At 57.7% G+C, this 21,014-nt stretch overlaps 1 protein-coding gene across 4 annotated transcripts in view; it reads right to left on the bottom strand.

Moving 5' to 3' along the window:
* ASXL2 (ASXL transcriptional regulator 2) overlaps positions 1-21,014 on the bottom strand; it is a 100,547-nt gene that overhangs the window by 35,908 nt on the left and 43,625 nt on the right. For 2 of the 4 annotated variants that reach the window (XR_013922035.1, XM_080343076.1), the window contains exon 4: positions 16,681-16,831. The exons of 1 other annotated variant lie outside the window; for it this stretch is intronic. Coding sequence is in view for 1 of the 3 variants with exons in the window: in XM_080343076.1 (XP_080199202.1) it covers positions 16,681-16,831 (151 nt within the window). In the remaining 2 variants the exon portion in view is untranslated. Of the gene's footprint in view, positions 1-16,173; positions 16,315-16,680; positions 16,832-21,014 lie in introns of those variants that run through there. One more of the 4 variants, XM_080343077.1, reaches the window with a different exon arrangement.

Raw genomic sequence — 21,014 nt, 5'->3', positions numbered from 1 at the left:
GAGAAGAGCCTGGCTCCATCCTCATGGCACTCACCTTTTATATATTTATAAACATTAATAAGGTCACCCCTCAGTCTCCTCTTCTCCAAACTAAAGAGCCCCAGCTCCCTCAGCCTTTCCTCATAAGGGAGATGCTCCACTCCCTTAATCATCTTGGTTGCCCTACGCTGGACCCTCTCCAGCAGTTCCCTGTCCTTCTTGAACTGAGGGGCCCAGAACTGGACACAATATTCCAGATGGGGTCTCACCAGGGCAGAGTAGAGGGGAAGGAGAACCTCTCTCAATCTACTAACCACCCCCCTTGTAATACACCCCAGGATGCCATTGGCCTTCCTGGCCACAAGGGCACAGTGCTGGCTCATGGTCATCCTGTTGTCCACCAGGATCCCCAGGTCCCTTTCCCCTACACTGCTCTCTAATATGTAATTTCCCAACCGATACTGGAACCTGGGGTTGTTCCTGCCCAGATGCAGGACTCTACACTTTTCCTTGTTAAATTTCATTAGGTTATTCCCCGCCCAACTCTCCAGCCTGTCCAGGTCTCGCTGGATGGCAGCACAGCCTTCTGGCGTGTCAGCCACTCCTCCCAGCTTAGTGTCATCAGCAAACTTGCTGATAGTACACTCTATTCCCTCGTCTAAGTCGTTAATGAATATATTGAATAATACTGGCCCCAGTACTGACCCCTGAGGTACTCCACTAGATACTGGTCTCCAACTAGACTCCGCACCATTGACTACCACTCTCTGGCTTCTCTCCTTAAGCCAGTTTGTAACCCACCTCACTACTCTATTGTCTAGACCACACCTCCGCAACTTAGCAACTAGGATGCTGTGGGAGACTGTGTCAAAGGCTTTACTGAAGTCAAGGTAGACCACATCCACCGCTCTGCCATCATCCATCCACCTTGTAACATTCTCATAAAAGGCTATGAGGTTGGTCAAGCATGACTTACCCTTGGTAAAGCCATGCTGACTGCCCCTAATAACCTTCCTATCCTTGATATGCCTTGAGATGGCACCAAGGATAAGCTGTTCCATTACTTTCCCAGGGACAGAGGTGAGGCTGACCGGTCTATAGTTACCCGGGTCCTCCTTCTTGCCCTTTTTGAAGATTGGAGTGACATTTGCTTTCCTCCAATCCTCGGGCACCTCTCCCGTTTCCCAAGACTTGGCAAAGATGATGGAGAGCGGTCCAGCAATGACCTCAGCCAGCTCCCTCAGCACCCGCGGATGCATCCCATCTGGACCCATGGATTTATGGGTGTCCAGTCTATTTAATTGCTCCTTAACCCAGTCCTCATCAACTAAAGCAAGCTCCTCCATTGACCTGGCTTCATCTGGGGTCTCAGGGGTACAGGGCTCCCCAGGACAGCCTCCGGCAGAGTAGACAGAGACAAAGAAGGCATTCAGTAATTCTGCCTTCTCTGTATCTTCCGCCACCAGGGCACCCACCCCATTCCTCAGTGGGCCTACATTGCCTCTGGTATTAGTTTTATCCGCTATGTATTTGAAAAAGTTCTTTTTGCTGTCCTTGACCCCTCTCGCCAGCTGTAATTCTAAGGAGGCCTTGGCTATCCTAGCTGCCTTCCTACATCCTCTAACAGCAGCCTTATATTCTTCCCAAGTGGCCAGCCCCTGCTTCCATGACCTGTAAACTCTCCTCTTCTGCTTGAGCATACCCAATAGATTCCTATTCAACCACGCAGGCCTCCTGGCTCCCTTCCTTGACTTCCTACGTGTGGGGATGCTCTGATCCTGAGCGTGGAAGCAGCAATCTCTGAATGCAGTCCAGCTATCTTGGGCCCCTTTTCCTTCAAGCAGTCTTGCCCATGGGATTTCCCCCAGCAATTGCTTGAAAAGGCCAAAGTTAGCCCTGCTAAAGTCCAGGGTTGCAATTCTACTTGCTATGCTGTTCCTGCCACACAAGATGCTGAACTCCACCATCTCGTGGTCACTGCAACCCAGGCAGCCCTCAACCTTTACTGCTTCGACCAGACCCTCCTTGTTAGTGAGGATGAGATCCAGCAGTGCTCCTCTCCTAGTCGGCTCCTCCACCATCTGCATGAGGAAGTTCTCATCAAGGCACTGGAGGAACCTCCTGGACTGTGGCTGGCTGGCTGGCTGAATGGTCCTTCCAGCAAACATCAGGGAAGTTAAAATCACCCACAACAACCAGGGCCTGTGACTGCGAGGCCACTCTCAGCTGCCCATAGAAGGCCTCATCAACTTCCTCAGCCTGATCTGGTGGCCTGTAACAGACGCCCACAACAGTGTCACCCCTGCCAGCCTGCCCCTTGATCCTGACCCATGCACTCTCAACTCGCTCATCATCCACTCCTGGGCAGAATTTAGTACATTGTAGTTGCTCTCTCACATAGAGAGCAACTCCACCACCACGCCTGGCTGGCCTGTCTTTTCTGAAAAGGGCAGAGCCATCCACGACCACATTCCAGTCATGTGAACTGTCCCACCATGTTTCTGTAATTGCCACCAGGTCATAATCTCCCAGCCGAACATAGGATTCTAACTCCTCCTGCTTATTCCCCATGCTGCGCGCATTGGTGTACAGGCATTTCAGGGAGCAAGCAGAGCACTCCCATTTCTCCCTAGGAGCATAGGAGGCCACCTGGTCCTCATCAGTTTTAGAATGCTGCCCCACTGGGACAAGCCCAGCTACAACCCCATCCCCCTTCGAGCCTAGTTTAAAGCTCTCCAAATGAGCCCAGCTAATTCCTGCCCCAGCATTCTTTTGCCCCTCTGAGATAAACCTTTCCCGCGTGACACTGTCCGGACTGGTGTCTTATAGAACCAACCATTATCAAAAAATCCAAAGCCCTGCCTGTAGCACCACTCTTGGAGCCAACCATTTAGAGAATGAATTTTCCTATTCCATCCCACATCGTCACTTGAAGATGGAAGGAGTGAAGAAAAGATCACTTGAGCCCCTGAGTCTTTCACCATCCTTCCCAAGACCTTGAAATCATTCTTCATTGCCCTCAGACTACGGGAAGCAGCTTCCTCCCCATCTGTCTGGAAGACCAGCAGCGGGTAGTAGTCTGTCGGGTGCACCAGTCTTGGGAGCTCTCTAGCAATATCCTTGATCCGGGCTCCAGGTAGACTACAAACTTCTCTAAGATGAGGGTCAACTCTGCATATTGGGCCCTCTGTTCCTTTCAGAAGGGAATTTCCTATTACTATCACCCTTCTTTCTTTCTTAATAGAGGCAGTCTTAAGTTGTGTCATCTTGCGCAGGTGTTTTGTCCTTCGGGGTGGGAGAGCACCAGGATGCTCCTTTGAAATCCCACTGCCTTCCAGCACACATCACTTCCAGCACACATCACTTCCAGCATACACCACTTCCAGCACACTCCACTTCCAGCATACACCACTTCCAGCATACACCACTTCCAGCACACACCACTTCCAGCACACATCACTTCCAGCACACACCACTTCCAGCACACATCACTTCCAGAATACACCACTTCCAGCATACACCACTTCCAGCACACACCACTTCCAGCACACACCACTTCCAGCACACATCACTTCCAGCACACATCACTTCCAGCACACACCACTTCCAGCACACACCACTTCCAGAATACACCACTTCCAGCATACACTACTTCCAGCACACATCACTTCCAGAATACACCACTTCCAGCATGCACCACTTTCAGCATACACCACTTCCAGCATACATCACTTCCAGCATACATCACTTCCAGCATACATCACTTCCAGCACACATCACTTCCAGCATACACCACTTCCAGCACACACCACTTCCAGCATACATCACTTCCAGCACACATCACTTCCAGCATACATCACTTCCAGCACACACCACTTCCAGCACACACCACTTCCAGCATACATCACTTCCAGCACACATCACTTCCAGCATACACCACTTCCAGCATACACCACTTCCAGCACACACCACTTCCAGCACACACCACTTCCAGCATACATCACTTCCAGCATACGTCACTTCCAGCATACATGTGCTCACTTGCCTAAAGTGATAGTTAACAGCAATATTCTGGCTCACATTTGTCTTTCACAAACGATGCCAGGTAAACAGCAATGAGAAAATCCATGGAGGCAGCTGATCCAAGAGCGACGGTGACGTCCGTGCAGCTCGACGTGTGTCTCCCACAGGACCGCAGAGATCTTGGCTCGCTCAGCCAGTCATTTCCCTTTCCATTTACTATGTGCAGACACAGGCTCACGCACCTGGAGCAGACGCAGCGGGAGCGGCGGCGCCGAGGGACACGGCGGCACACACCAGGGGGACACAGCTCGGGACATTTTGGCAGCCGCTCAGACAATTCTCAACTCAAGACTGAGGTTTTCTTAGCCTGATGCAGCAGGAACGAGCAGCCGGGTTTCTCAGGCTTGTCTGAGCAGAGACGCGGGGATGCGGCTGAGAACACAGGCGGGAGGAACAGCCTTGCGCTGACACAGGCTTTATGCCAGTGGCTCCAGAGAAAATCCCTGTCAGGGTCATCAGCCTAAGGTCAGCCTTGGCAGCTCACTTTACCAGATATGTGCTAACGGTTAAACAGCAGGAAACAGAAGAAAACCATCTAAAAATGTGCCACAAGTCAAGGAAAAATACATCTGCAATTGCTGAGAGAAGTTGGGAGTCAAAATACTTTCAAATCAGAAGAAAAAAACATAGAATCCCAGAGTGTCAGGGTTGAGGGGCCCTGTAAAGCTCATCCAGTGCAATCCCCCCATGGAGCAGGAACACCCAGATGAGGTTACACAGGAAGGTGTCCAGGCGGGTTGGAATGTCTGCACAGAAGGAGACTCCACAACCCCCTGGGCAGCCTGGGCCAGGCTCTGCCACCCTCACCCCAACAAGTTGCTTCTCCTCTTTCAGTGGAACCTCCTGTGTTCCAGTTTGCACCCATTGCCCCTTGTCCTGTCCCTGGTTGTCACCAGCAGAGCCTGGCTCCATCCTCCTGACACTGCCCCTTTCCATATTGATCCCCAGGAACGAGTCCCCCCTCAGTGTCCTCTTGTCCAGCTCCAGAGCCCCAGCTCCCTGAGCGGCTCTGCATTTGGGGGAGTACAGCACCAAAGCCATGTAAACGGAGTTCCTGCTCAGGGGGTCACATATGTTCCCGTGGGGTTTTCTGCCTCAAAATCCACACATTCAGAAAGAAAAGGCTGCGCTTTACTTATTTGGAAAAAAAAGTACAGTCAAGCTGAACTAAAAATACAACACCCCTCTTCAACTAAGCTTAGAATAACCTAATCTTAAACAGCTAATGTGATCCAGATGTATTACATGAAGCACTTCTAGCGAAAGGCATTAAAAAGCGTTTTGAGAAGCACATGAACACTCCCTGCTAATCCAGCGCCTCGCTGCTACGGTGCTGCCGTTTACCACAGTGAGAATGGAACTGGGCTCTGGGTGCATATGAACAGTGTCCCGGGTGCAAGGGAGACAGCCACGTCAGAACTGCTCTCCCCCTGCACTGCTCCTGGCGAAAACGAAGGCAGAAATCATGCCCCAAAGCAGCGGCAATTGCAGCTCCTGCGCCTGCCCTGGTCAGAGTGAATCTCGCGCTGCTCTCGCCAGGACGACACGTTCCTCCCAGCAATTACAGTTTATAAACAGAAAAAAGATCAACTCTCTGCTTTATACAGAGAGGCTGGAGCGTGTGTTGCACTGGCAGCTCTGAGACACCGACCTGCAGTCTGGGTCCGATCGCCGCTCGTCCGCACGCCCCGGCGAGCCCACCCGAGCTCCCCACCACCTTCCGATCTCTGACCTGCCCCAAAGGAGCTCGGAGCCAGGGGGGTCGGGCTCTGCTCCCCAGGAACAAGCGCCAGGAGCAGAGGAAACGGCCTCAAGTTGCCCAGGGGAGGTTGAGGTTGGATGTGGGAACAATTTCTTCCCCAAAGGGCTGTGGGGCATTGGAACAGGCTGCCCAGGGCAGTGCTGGAGTCACCAGCCCTGGAGGGCTGGACAGACGGACATGAGGTTCTCAGGACATGGGGCAGGGACAGGGTGGGTTATGGTTGGACTCAACAATCTTGAGGAGCTTTTCCAACCAAAGCGATTGTGTGATTCCATCTACATGCATTCTTGGTTACGCTGGGTAACTCCTCAACCTCAGAAAAGGACACCAATTAAATACTAACAAACACTTCAAGAAAGAGGGGGAGTGATGAAAGACAGAGCTCTCCAGCAATCTGCTCTAGTGAAGAAGCAGAACTGGCACCAAGCAGCTCAAGAGCACGAAGAGCACTGGATCGCCTGGGAAGCTCAGCTGGGAACAGCAGCCAAACGTCCTCCACCAGCCAGAGGAGACCGTGCCAGCAAACCCCCGCATGTGTCCATCGGCTCTTCAGCAGAGCTCACAGAGCCGCATCGGCTGCGGGGATCTCCCGCCCAGCAAAGCCCGGGCTTTTCTAAGCCACACACGTGGCTCTGGTTCTGCACAGGCACGGGAGGGCTCAGCGCAGCGCTGAGTATCGGCGGCACATCCAGGAGCAGCAGCTGCAGACCCTGCTGCGGTGTGTGCCACAGGAACGAGTGAGTGGCCAGCCCAACTGCTCGGGATCTCACTGTAAACCAAGCGGAACTAAAGGAAACACTCCAAACCACCCGGTACCTTGCACCCATCACTCCCTACGCGCAGGCGTTCTCAGGTTTCTGGAGGCCACGCAGTGATGACAAAGGCGCAGCGTCCCGGATGTTCAAGCAGTCAAACCCCAATCATCAGAACTGCCAGCACGCCAGAGGCTGTGCTGCCATCAGAGACCTGGACGGGATGGAGAGCTGGGCAGGGATAACCTGATGGAATTTAACACGGGCAAGTGCAGAGTCCTGCAGCTGGGCAGGAACAGCCCCAGGTTCCACTATAAGCTGGGAATGATCTATTAGAGAGCAGTGTAGGGGAAAGGGATCTGGGGGTCCTGGGGACAGCAGGGTGACCATGAGCCAGCACTGGCCCTTGTGGCCAGGAAGCCAATGGGACCTGGGGTGGGTTAGAAGGGGGTGGTCAGTAGGTCAGAGAGGTTCTCCTGCCCCTCTGCTCTGCCCTGGGGAGACCACACCTGGAATCTTGTGTCCAGCTGTGGCCCCTCAGTTCCAGCAGGACAGGGAACTGCTGCAGAGAGTCCAGCGCAGCCACCAAGATGCTGCAGGGAGTGGAGCATCTCCCGTGTGAGGAAAGGCTGAGGGAGCTGGGGCTCTGGAGCTGGACAAGAGGACACTGAGGGGGGACTCATTCCTGGGGATCAATATGGAAAGGGGCAGTGTCAGGAGGATGGAGCCAGGCTCTGCTGGTGACAACCAGTGACAGGACAAGGGGCAATGGGTGCAAACTGGAACACAGGAGGTTCCACTGAAAGAGGAGAAGCAACTTGTTGGGGTGAGGGTGTCAGAGCCTGGCCCAGGCTGCCCAGGGGGTTGTGGAGTCTCCTTCTGTGCAGACATTCCAACCCGCCTGGACACCTTCCTGTGTAACCTCATCTGGGTGTTCCTGCTCCATGGGGGGATTGCACTGGATGAGCTTTCCAGGGCCCTTCCAATCCCAAACATACCGGGATACCGTGATACTGTAAAATGTTATTTTACTGATCCAAACAGTATTTTTGTAGCTGTTGTACTGGAAGGAAGAAGAGAAATAAAGTACTTTATATAAACTCATTAAAAAATTACAGCTAAAAGTGCTAATTACCTCAGCTGACATCAAATTCACCAACATCAAAGAGTTGTCCTGTTGTTTGTGCTTTTTTTGTTAAAAACCAGACACTACAGCAGATGTGAGACTGTACGGGAGCGGGAGACGCGAGTTCTTGAGGACAGGCGCCAGGACAGCACACCGACCTGGTGACAAACACCAACGCTCACCGAAAGCCGGTCGGCAGCCACGCCACGCACAGCACTGCAAACAGCTCCGTGTTCGCTTTTTGCTCTACCTAAAATACAGGTTTCCACACCAAGAACACTTCCCTCTTCCCTAAAAAGCACCCTTGGAGCCCAAAGCACGGAGCAGTTCACCTAAACATCTCCACTCTTGGGTGCTGAGAAGCTGAAGTGAAATTACTCAGGTCAAGGGCGGTTGTGTAAGACCAAATGCTGAGTGTGCCGGCCGGTCCCGCCGGCGCTCGCTGCCGCGGAACGGAGCCGCTGCTTGGTCACAGCACACACCATCAGCCCTGCCCAGCACTGCACAGCCGCTGCAGAGAGCCCGTCCCGAGTTGGCCAGCGGTAGCTGTACCACCGCACAGCCGGTGCAGAGAGCCCGTCCCGAGCTCGCCGGCGGTAGCTGTACCACCGCACAGCCGGTGCAGAGAGCTCGTCCTGAGCTCGCCGGCGGTAGCTGTACCACCGCACAGCCGGTGCAGAGAGCCCGTCCTGAGCTCGCCGGCGGTAGCTGTACCACCGCACAGCTGGTGCAGAGAGCCCGTCCCGAGTTGGCCAGCGGTAGCTGTACCACCGCACAGCCGGTGCAGAAAGCCCATCCTGAGATCGCCAGCAGTAGCTGTACCACCGCACAGCCGGTGCAGAAAGCCCATCCTGAGATCGCCAGCAGTAGCTGTACCACCACACAGCCGGTGCAGAGAGCCCATCCTGAGATCGCCAGCAGTAGCTGTACCACCGCACAGCTGCTGCAGAGAGCCCGTCCCGAGCTCGCCGGCGGTAGCTGTACCACCACACAGCCGCTGCAGAAAGCCCATCCCCAAGGTGTGGGGACAGTGCTCAGGACCACGCACCCTCCCCAGGTCCCAAACGGGCACCTTTGGGACCAAACCCCACCGGCCTGGGGACGAGAATCCCTGAGAAAAGCGGCTTTTTGCTGAAAAACGCTTGATGTGTTGAAGGGCTGCCCAGGCTACAGCTGTGTGCAGAGCAAACCAGGGACTTACAGACCACGTTTCCCTGCCTTTCACTGGAAATGTTTTGGGGGCAGGCAGTACCTTAGAAATGCTGTGCTGACGGGAATAACCACCCCAAAGCCACGGTCCTCTGTGCATCGGTCGGGACGCAGGGCGGGAGCAAGGGCCGGGGCTCTGGGTTGGTCACCGAACAGCCGCACGAAGCCACCGACCCCACATCACACAGGACACACATGGAGCTGCTGGAGAGGGGCCGGAGCAGCCCCAGCAATGACCCGAGGCTGGAACAGCTCTGCTGGGACAGGTGAGAGAGCTGGGCTGTTCAGCTGCAGAAGAGAAGCTCCGGGGACACCTGAGTGCACCTTTCAGTGCTTAAAAGGGCCCGATAAGAAAGATAGGGACAGAGTTTTGAGCAGGGCCTGTTGTGATAGGACAAGGGGTGATGGGTTAAACTAAAGGAGGGAGATCCAGGCCGGACGTTTTTCCACACGTCTAAGACGCTGAGCAAAGGCAAACGCGGGTGTCAGTGCCGGTGAGCGCGGCCCAGCGGCTGCTGCTCACACAGCCCGCAGCCGCGGTGCCGCCGGGAGGTCTGACGGCAGCGCACGAGCGCGGCTGCCGGAGCGAGGCCTGGGACAGACCCCGCGCAAAACTACAGAGCTGCCAAGTACCAGCCTACAGACCCACTAACCCACGCAGGGGACAAGGAACGGGTTTGGCTTGTGTCTGCAGGTTCCTCGGTAAATTGCACAATGTGACAGCCAGGAAACGGCTTCCTCCGCAGGCACGGGCAGGAATTGCCTCTAGAAAAGCTGGTATTTCTACCAACTCTGCAGCGGGAAGAAACGGAATCACGTAACCCAGAGTTCTTTTCTACAGGCGTTTGTGGCGGCTGCTGCAGGTGCGAGGCAGCAAAGCGCCATCAGCCTGGGCCCAAGTGGGGAAGCCCTCAGTGCAACACGGGTCATGCCCTCCAACCGGAACAGGTGCTTCTGTGCATCCGCGCTCCCAAGCTTTCCTCTATAGTACACGATAATGCACAGCATTGCAGATATACAACAGGGGTTTATTTCTTATTCCTGTTCTCAGCATTTCAGATATACAACAGGGGTTTACTTCTTATTCCTGTTCTCAGCATTTCAGATATACAACAGGGGTTTACTTCTTATTCCTGTTCTCAGCATTGCAGATATACAACAGGGGTTTATTTCTTATTCCTGTTCTCCTAAGTATGGGTTGTTGTCAGTGAACATAGTGAAGAAGTTTAACTCCCGGTATTCTCCTTCACTGTCCTGTTTCAGAAGAGTTGATGGTGATGCCCTGTTCTAACCTTCGCAGAATCTTCTGATCTATATTCAGTACACAAAGGTCCCCGATACAGTCACTTTTCACTTTGAACACCAATCTGGTCAAACAAAATTCTGCCTGGGAGCCACAAGCACCCAGCAGTGAGTTTGCTGTATAAAAAGCAAGACAAGCTGGTCACTGGCTAATGGACAAGGATCCTCAATAACCTCGCCCAGTTTGTGTCCCTCTTTTCCCTCGAAGTTTACTTGATTTTCCCGATTTTTAATCCACCAAACTGTGGTTGGATTTTGCTGGAGACCTGTTGCTGCAGAGGAGTCCAACAAGGTCCCTCTCTCCCAGGATGACTCTGGTTACGGGGGTGCAGCAGGGACACGGCAGGAACTGCAGAACGATCCCATTTCCACAGTCGTTTCCATTGCCATGGGCACGGCGGTGCGGGCAGAACACACCGCAACCAGGAGCGCTCTGCGTGTGCCCAGCACAGACACGCGGCCTGCAGACGCCGTACGGACAGACAGCACCAGCCCGGGGCTGGGGAACAGCACAGGTGAGCAGCCCAGGTGTGCAGCACAGGTGAGCAGCACAGGTGAACAGCACAGGTGAGCAGCCCAGGTGTGCAGCCCAGGTGAGCAGCACAGGTGAGCAGCACAGGTGAGCAGTCCAGGTGAACAGCACAGGTGTGCAGCCCAGGTGAGCAGCACAGGTGAGCAGCCCGGGTGAGCAGCACAGGTGAGCAGCCCAGGTGAGCAGCACAGGTGAGCAGCACAGGTGAGCAGCCCGGGTGAGCAGCACAGGTGAGCAGCACAGGTGAGCAGCCCGGGTGAGCAGCACAGGTGAGCAGCACAGGTGAGCAGCACAGGTGAGCAGCACAGGTGAGCAGTCCAGGTGAACAGCACAGGTGTGCAGCCCGGGTGAGCAGCACAGGTGAGCAGCCCGGGTGAGCAGCACAGGTGAGCAGCCCAGGTGAGCAGCACAGGTGAGCAGCCCGGGTGAGCACCACAGGTGAGCAGCTCAGGTGAGCAGCCTGGGTGAGCAGCCTGGGTGAGCAGCACAGGTGAGCAGCCTGGGTGAGCAGCCCGGGTGAGCAGCCCAGGTGAGCAGCACGGGTGAGCAGCCCGGGTGAGCAGCCCAGGTGAGCAGCACAGGTGTGCAGCACAGGTGTGCAGCACAGGTGCACACAGCCAGCAACAGCGAGTGCTGAACGCACCTTCACCGAGCGCTCCACAACAAACCAGCTGCCCAGGGGCCTCCAAACCAGCACAGCCAAACAGCGATAAAGCAGCTGGAGTTGAGGCGTTTGCACGTCAGGTTTCAGGATGATTTACAACCACGCAGGACTCACGAGTCCTGGCAGTATCGTAGGACTGGATGCAAAACTTCCCGTTCTTCCCATCAGCCCCCACAGACGGCAGCTGAGCTGCTGCTCTGAGGTCACAGGAAAGGTGCCCGTGTCACTGAGCGGCACAGAGCGACCCCAGCCAGGAATGCGCCCGCCGCGCTCCCATCGCCAAAACCTGCGGCAACGGCAGCTTACGGACAGCGGCACCGCACACAGCTGGGGCACCAACAGCGCCGCTGTGTCCCCAGCCCCACAGGAGCAGCGCCACTGCGTCCCCAGCCCCACAGACACAGCGCCACTGCGTCCCCAGCCCCACAGGAGCAGCGCCACTGCGTCCCCAGCCCCACAGGAACAGCGCCGCTGCGTCCCCAGCCCCACAGGAGCATCGCCGCTGCGTCCCCAGCCCCACAGGAGCAGCGCCACTGCGTCCCCAGCCCCACAGGAGCAGCGCCACTGCGTCCCCAACCCCACACGAACAGCACCGCTGTGTCCCCAGCCCCACACCGACACTGCCCTGTGACCATCGCCGCTGTGTCCCCAGCCCCACACCGACACTGCCCTGTGACCATCGCCGCTGTGTCCCCAGCCCCACACTGACACTGCCTTGTGACCCTTGCCGCTGTGCCCCCAGCCCCGCATCGACACTGCCCTGTGACCATCGCCGCTGCGTTCCCCAGCCCCGCACCGACACTGCTCTGTGACCATCGCCGCTGTGTCCCCAGCCCCACACCGACACTGCCCTGTGACCATCGCCGCTGTGTCCCCAGCCCCACACCGACACTGCCCTGTGACCATCGCCACTGTGTCCCCAGCCCCGCAGCGATACTGCCGTGTGACCATCGCCGCTGTGTCCCCAGCCCCACACCGACACTGCCCTGTGACCATCGCCGCTGTGTCCCCAGCCCCACACCGACACTGCCCTGTGACCATCGCCACTGTGTCCCCAGCCCCGCAGCGATACTGCCGTGTGACCATCGCCGCTGTGTCCCCAGCCCCACACTGACACTGCCCTGTGACCATTGCCGCTGTGCCCCCAGCCCCGCACCTGCGTCCCGCCGTGCTCAGTGCCGCGGCTGCAGGCGGTGGCCCCGGGGCCCTCGCCAGCTCTGTCCGTGCTCCGCGCCGGTCTCGCCCGTGCGCGGCTGCGGCGCACAAGGTTTCTGTCCTCTCTACAATCAAAGCGTCGGTTTTGCTGGTGTCAGAGCACTTTATTTTTGTACATATAAGGAAGCGGCTGTTGATGTTATCTGAATGCGCTTCCTGTTTTATATGTATATGAGTGAAAATAATGTCCCGTTAGGCTAAACTGCAGTCTCAAAGAGCTCGAGTCAAAGTCTCTCAGCAAAACAACACGGGCGCAGCTCGTGTGTTCACTGTCTGCCCCGGTCTGCATCCGCTTCATCCATTTCTATCAGAACTCCGTATTCTCACAATGAAAACCATCCTCCTCACCCCCGCAAACAAGCCCAGAGCAGCTGCCCCCGACGCCAACGGGTCTCTGGATGCCGGCACCCTGGAACCCGTGGCCAGCAGCCACGCCATGCCGGCACCCTGGAACCCGTGGCCAGCAGCCACGCCATGTTGGCACCCAAGTCACCCGTGGCCAGCAGCCACGTCATGCTGGCAGCCAGTTCTAGCTGAAATCTGCGCTCCTCTGGAGCTTCAGATTGTTTTAAATGAGGAGGAGGTTTCTCTGTGTTCCATGCGCACAGCGCAGGAAGCGGCCGTGTAGGAGCGTGGCATTCCAGGGGACGCTGCACCGCTTGGCATTCCAGGTGACACTGCACCCCTCGGCATTCCAGGGGACACTGCACCGCTTGGCATTCCAGGTGACACTGCACCCCTCGGCATTTCAGGGGACGCTGCACCGCTTGGCATTCCAGGGGACACTGCACCCCGCGGCATTCCAGGGGACGCTGCACCGCTTGGCATTCCAGGGGACGCTGCACCGCTTGGCATTCCAGGGGACGCTGCATCGCTTGGCATTTCAGGGGACGCTGCACCGCTCCGCATTCCAGGTGACACTGCACCCCTCGGCATTCCAGGGGACGCTGCACCGCTCCGCATTCCAGGGGACACTGCACCCCTCGGCATTCCAGGGGACACTGCACCCCTCAGCATTCCAGGGGACACTGCACCGCTCAGCATGCGGTGGGGCTGGGGACACTGCACCCCTCGGCATTCCAGGGGACACTGCACCCCTCAGCATTCCAGGGGACACTGCACCCCTCGGCATTCCAGGGGACACTGCACCGCTCAGCATGCGGTGGGGCTGGGGACACTGCACCCCTCGGCATTCCAGGGGACACTGCACCCCTCAGCATTCCAGGGGACACTGCACCGCTCAGCATGCGGTGGGGCTGGGGACACTGCACCCCTCGGCATTCCAGGGGACACTGCACCCCTCGGCATTCCAGGGGACACTGCACTGCTCAGCATGCGGTGGTGCTGGGGACACTGCACCCCTCGGCATTCCAGGGGACACTGCACCCCTCGGCATTCCAGGGGACGCAGCACCGCTCGGCGCTGCAGGAACCTCTCACATTGGAACGTGGTGCCGCTCTGGTTATGGCAAAGGAGAAAAGAGCAGCACAAGGCACAGAGGCACCGGGAGCCGCTGGCACCGGGGCTGCGTCAGCTCATCCCCACGCCACGAGCTCCCCGGGGCGCAGATTCACTCGCTGCCACATGCAAAGTTCGTTCCGATGGCAGAGCCCAGAGCCACCGCAGCCTGGCGGCACTTTCTGCTTGCAGACGCTTTCCACGGCAGCTCCTGGGCCAGCCAGCGCGGGTTAGCGTCTGCGCAGAGCAGCGCCACGGAACCGCGGCCTTTGCCAGAGAAAACCAGAACAATCTTCCCAGATGCGTGATGTGAAAGAACGACCAGGAATGGAAGAAACGCGCCCGCCCCGCGCGCTGCGGGCACGGGTGCTTTTATAGCCGGCTCCCCGAGTCCAGCCGCCCCGCACCCGGGGAACCCCAACCGGCGCAAGTGTGGGATGCACCCGTGAAAACCACAGTCTCCAAAGAACGGTGAGGGACAGCGTGACCTGAGAGAGATGCCTTAACATATTAGAATTTTAAAATGTTTCATGCAAAGATGTTTTTAAACCATTTACCATCACTGTACCTTATCTTAGCTCATTAAACCGTTTTGGATCATTTAGTTTTGGTGCAACATGACATTACAGCCAGGAAACAGCCAGGAAGATAAACCAGGTGACTTATTTAGTGACAGCCATCACAGAAAAAATAAGCAACGAGACCTGGAAGTGGCAAAGCCGATTTGCTGTATATTGATGTGCTGGCACTGATCGATGGCTGAGCTTCCCAAGCATCTCCTGCATCGCCTTGGGGAACCTCCTGTATCCTCACGTGGAAGCTCCAATTCCAGCTCCAGCAGCTATGGGGCCTCCTCTCCCTTCCCACCCAGGGGCTGTTTGCAAAGCAGGAACGGAACGATCTCTGTAAGCCCTCCGGCTACGCAGTTAAGTGGAAATCCATTTTAAAAGCTTCAGTTCAAAACCAGACCAAGATCAAGAGCCAAGCTTTGTTTCCCGCCCCAAACGGAGCTGACCCCGGCCCGCAGGGCTGTTTGCGCAGCTCGGCGCAGCCGGGACAGCGACACCGCCGCCTCCCGTCCACATGCAACTCACACAGAACCAGCCGGGTCCCAGCGCCTCCCCCCGAGCGCCCCGACCGGGTTCCCTGCGCCCAGGGGCCGCCGCAGCTCCCGCGGCACCACAGCCCCACCAAACAGCAGCCAGGCCCCGGGAGCAGGAACCGCCCAGACTGACACCGCACCGGGATTATCGTGTCCAGTTGTGGCCCCTCAGTTCCAGCAGGACAGGGAACTGCTGCAGAGAGTCCAGCGCAGCCACCAAGATGCTGCAGGGAGTGGAGCATCTCCCGTGTGAGGAAAGGCTGAGGGAGCTGGGGCTCTGGAGCTGGACAAGAGGACACTGAGGGGGGACTCATTGCTGGGGATCAAGATGGAAAGGGGGAGCGTCACACCTCTGCGTTTTATTACAGCTTTTTTCTAATTAAGTCAGCAGCTGGTACCTGAGCAGACATCCGACTTGTGAGGAGGAAAGAACGGAGGCAGCGCCGGCCGGCCGAGCGGGGGCTGAGCCCAGGGACGGGAGCTGCGGTCCCTCGCTGACCCAGGATGCGAACGCTGTGGCGGGGCAGAGGGGCTTTGATTCCCCGGCTCCGGAGGCTGCGACACGCGGCGCGGCAGCACCCAGGGGGCACGGCGCGGCCTCGCAGGCTCCAGCACAGCGACACCCGCTATCGCCTCTGCTCGGCGCTCCCGCACGCCCAAAAACACTCCGCTGCGGAAATCCCACCATCTGGATATCCCGGAAACACCATGGAAGCGTCCAACTTCAGCAACCACCCTCATGGAGCAGCCGAGGAAAGAACGGTGTTCTAATGTGTTATCTGAGCTTGTAAAGGATTTCACTTTCCTGTATCACCTGAGGCTGTAAAGGATTTCACTTTCCTGTATTACCTGAGGTTGTAAAGGATTTCACTTTCCTGTATCACCTGAGGTTATAAAGGATTTCACTTTCCTGTATTACCTGAGGTTGTAAAGGATTTCACTTTCCTGTATCACCTGAGGTTGTAAATGATTTCACTTTCCTGTATTACCTGAGGTGGTAAGGATTTCCCTGGCAGTGCTGACAGGCAGACGTTGCGTGGTTCCCGAGAGCCGCAGAGCAGAGCGGCCGAGCCCACGGGACCCGCGGCTCACACGCAGCTTTAACCCCACGTTCCGAGCCCATTCTGAGCCCGTCCCAAGCCGGCGCGGCAGTCAAAGCACCGGGGCCAGGAGGAAAAAGCGCCGATTTCCTGGGAAAGCAGATGGATAGCGGAGAAAACTGGGAAGGAGCTGATTCCCGGGTGGGCAGCACAGCCTGCTGGGCTGTGACTTGTGTCAAGGCCTTAATTACACTTAATTACAGGTGCCCACTCCTCTTTGGTGCCTACAACAGTATATGTGTCAATCCACGAGCACCAATGGCAACAGCAGATTTTAGGATTTAACTGTCTTTATAAAGGAATAGATGGGGTGGATGAAAAGCTCCCGGTCCCACACAGACACGGACACGGACACGGACCGTGCCAGAAGTCATCACTACGGAAAAGGAAAATTACCTTTTCTTTTCCATCTGCTCTTCTTCCCGTCCTTGTTGCCGCAGCCGTCGCTGCTGCTGCTGCTGTTGTCGGAGCTGGGCGAGTCGGAGCGCGCGTCGCTGCTCTCCTCCGAGCCGTCACACAGCTCCTTCAGCCCGTCCGGAACGTCCTTCTGCGCACGGAAACACAGACAGCGTCACTCGCTCTGCAGGAACGGCTCCTAAAGCAGCGGTCGCTGCTGACCAAGTGCGGCTCCCGCAAGCCCCGATCAAACACGAGCGCAGCCCCGCTGGCGCGAGCTCCGCACCGACCCCTCACCCTCCACCGAACTGCTGCCCAGCGCCAGCGCCCGTCCCCTCCACCAGAAATCCCCTCCTGGAACACCAGTGGGACCAGGCAACGCTGCTTGTCCTGCCAGCTCCTTCCAAACCGGAGCTGGCGGGTGTTCTGGTGGGGAACACCTGGGCTGCAGAGGCTGCAGTCACCCCCAGACCCTTCGGTCACCCCCAGACTCCCTGGTCACCTCCGGAACCCACGGTCACCTCCAGAGCCCATGGTCACCTCCAGACCCCCTGGTCACCCCCAGACCCCACTGTCACCTCCAGACCTTCTGGTCACCTCCAGACCCCACAGTCACCTCCAGAACCACCATCACCTCCAGCCCCCATGTCACCTCCGGACCCCACCGTCAACCCCAGACCTCGCTGTCACCCTCAGACCCCACCATCACCCCCAGACCCCACCATCACCCCCAGAACTCGTCGTCGCCTCCAGAACCAGCGCGGGTTGCACCCTGTCCGCACCTAAACCCAGCCTGCCCTCTAGTGCTTACCCGTGTTATCAACCTGCATCAGAAATCAGTGCTAATTAGTGACAACAAACCATATTCTGCTGATGAGCTGTTTGGCTGTGGCCGTTAATGTCACCGCAGTCCGGCCACCCAAACCCACTCCGGGTGCCCCACGGACACGGGACCCGCGTCCCTGCTGGCCCACGGACCCAAAATGACGCTGTTATCCTGAAATCCTGGTCAGCAATGTCACTGCAGCTGTAAAGGTTCCCGGGGCAAAGGGGGCAGTGCCGGTCAGCGCTGGGCAGAGACCGGGCCTGTGCCACAAAACGCGTCACGCACAACGCCCTGCCGGCCTGCTCTGCGGGCACAGCCGCGGCCAGCGGCCACACGGGAGGCCAAAAAGCACTAAAGACAATGCAAGTGTCACCAATTTAGCTCATTCCCCATTTCTCCCATCAGCAACGGGAGCCGACAGCTTCAGATGTTCAATCGCATTCTCATCCTGCACTGCAGAAATAAGTTCTTTGAACTGCACATTAAGAGCTACTTGTGAACCACAGTGGAAGAGAAGATACCACCCAAAGCAGGAAAAACCCTGCTATTTCTATCAAGCCTCAAAGCTGACAGAGACGGAACTTGCGTATTGCTGATGGGGACACTCCCGCCACGGAACCCCCTCCTCAGCGTAACCCTGCAAAGGTGACTCGGTCACCCGAGACGGAGCAATTACACGCTGAGCTCCGGCGGTGCTTGCAGCTGTCCCCTCGCAGCCCTGAGCGGGCACAGCCCGGGGGCCGCTGGTGGGAACAGGGGCCGCTGCCCTCGGTGCTGCTACCCGAACTGACGTTTCGGGGGAGCAGGTAACGCCAACAAGGCAGAGGAAGGGCCAGGGGTGCGGGCGGCAGTCAGAGCGGGGGACGGAGCAAAACCCCAGCCCAGAGCTCAGCCCCCAGCAAACCGGGAAAACACCCCCCGGCAAGAAACTCAAATGCCACAAGCTACCAGAAATTCCATCTTTTTCCAACAAGTTCATGGTAATTTGTTTTATTTTGTAGCATTTAGGAGACGGTGGGGTTAATTTTACCCGGGGACCAGCAGACTGTTCAGGCTGTACAAGAAGCGACCAGCACGCCCTGGCCAGGGCAAGTCACAGAACACCAGGCTGGATGGGCCCTCAAGGGTCACCTGGTCCAGCCTTTCTTGGCAAAGCCCGGTCTAGCCAAGCCGGCCCAGCCCCGTGCAGCTGAATCTTCAACACGTCCAGCGCTGGGGAGCCCAGCACTGCCCTGCACAGACTGTTCCAATGGCTGATTGTTCTCACTGAGACAAATGTGGCTGCTGCCAGCAGTACCGCACAGAGCACGAGAGACAGCGGCTCATGAACCCCAGAATCACAGAGTCCCAGAGTGCCGGGGTTGAAGGGCCCTGGGAAGCTCACCCAGTGCAATCCCCCCATGGAGCAGGAACACCCAGATGAGGTTACACAGGAAGGTGTCCAGGCGGGTTGGAATGTCTGCACAGAAGGAGACTCCACAACCCCCTGGGCAGCCTGGGCCAGGCTCTGACACCCTCACCCCAACAAGTTGCTTCTCCTCTTTAAGCAGAACCTCCTGTGTTCCAGTTTGCACCCATTGCCCCTTGTCCTGTCCCTGGTTGTCACCAGCAGAGCCTGGCTCCATCCTCCTGACACTGCCCCTTTCCATATTGATCCCCAGGAACGAGTCCCCCCTCAGTGTCCTCTTGTCCAGCTCCAGAGCCCCAGCTCCCTCAGCCTTTCCTCACACGGGAGATGCTCCACTCCCTGCAGCATCTTGGTGGCTGCGCTGGACTCTCTGCAGCAGTTCCCTGTCCTGCTGGAGCTGAGGGGCCACAGCTGGACACAATATTGCAGATGAGCGCAGCCTGAGCTCTCCTGGACAAGCCCCCGCAGCTCCGAGGGATCGCGGCCGCGTTCCCGGCCTGCCCCCTGCCCCGTGTCCCGTGCCCCGGGTCCTGCTCCGCGCCACCGTGGCCTCGGCACCACCACAGCGCCAAACCCGGCCGGGCCCTGCGGTCACAGACGATCACCCGCTGGGAAACAGGAGCAGTAAAATCACATTGATAACAATGAACATGAAGTTTAGTTCAATTGCTAGCTGCCACCCGGCATCCTCCTGCAGAGCATCTCCTGGCCCCCAAAACACCTCATCCTGTGAACGGTACTTCACAGAACTCCCATACTCCATGGCTGTCATTCTCTAACCTGTTCTAAACATCCTTATCACCAAGTCTAGGAAGTCAACAAAATCAAAAGGAAGATCCCAGGGCTGGCCGGTCTGCCTGCCACGCAGCTCGGTGCCTCCATCACCCTGGGACCCGAGCCACCAAAACCAAAGTGCCGCTCTGTCACCAAGTGTCCCCAGGACGCTCCCCCGTCAGCAGCTGATTCGCCGATGGCCAGGCGCTCCCGTGGAGTGACAGGGTGTGCTCCCGCGGTGTGACAACGCGCGCTCCCGCGGTGTGACAACACGCGCTCCCGCGGTGTGACAACGCGCACTCCCGCGGTGTGACAATGCGCGCTCTCGTGGTGTGACAACGCGCGCTCCCGCGGTGTGACAACGCGCGCTCCCGTGGTGTGACAACGTGCGCTCCCGCGGTGTGACAAGGTGCGCTCCCGCGATGTGACAACGCGCGCTCCCACGGTGTGACAACGCGCGTTCCCCGCGGTGTGACAAGGCGCGCTCCCGCGGTGTGACAACGCGCGCTCCCGCGGTGTGACACGGTGCGCTCCCGCGGTGTGACAAGGCGCGCTCCCCGCGGTGTGACAAGGCGCGCTCCCGCGGTGTGACAACGCGCGCTCCCGTGGTGTGACAATGCGTGCTCCCGCGGTGTGACAATGCGCGCTCCCGCGGTGTGACACGGTGCGCTCCCGTGGTGTGACACGGTGCGCTCCCGCGGTGTGACAACGCGCGCTCCCGCGGTGTGACACGGTGCGCTCCCGCGGTGTGACACGGTGCGCTCCCGTGGTGTGACAACGCGCGCTCCCGCGGTGTGACACGGTGCGCTCCCGCGGTGTGACAACGCGCGCTCCCGCGGTGTGACACGGTGCGCTCCCGCGGTGTGACACGGTGTGCTCCCGTGGTGTGACAACGCGCGCTCCCGTGGTGTGACAACGCGCGCTCCCGTGGTGTGACAACGCGTGCTCCCGCGGTGTGACAACGCGCGCTCCCGCGGTGTGACACGGTGTGCTCCCGCGGTGTGACACGGTGCGCTCCCGCGGTGTGACAACACGCACTCCCGCGGTGTGACAAGGCGCGCTCCCATGGTGTGACAAGGCGCGCTCCCCAACGCGCTGCTTGTCATGGCCCCCTCCCAGCGCCAGGGCGTGCCAGGTGTGGCACATTGGAGGGATTTCTTGACGTGAACGTGTGGAGGGGTTTCTGTTAGACGGAGGTTTGTTACTGAACTAGCCAGGCCCAAAGGAGTTTCAAGGCCACCTCGGAAAGCCGAAAACACGACGTAAATCAACAGACCTATCAGCAGTGACACTCGGCTGCGTGGACAGCTCGAGAACATGGACAAT

The sequence above is a fragment of the Nesoenas mayeri genome (genome assembly GCF_963082525.1).
Source record: "Nesoenas mayeri genome assembly, chromosome: 3".
In the NCBI taxonomy this organism is placed as follows: Eukaryota; Metazoa; Chordata; class Aves; order Columbiformes; family Columbidae; genus Nesoenas; species Nesoenas mayeri.
This window is presented reverse-complemented; position numbering and strand designations above follow the sequence as displayed.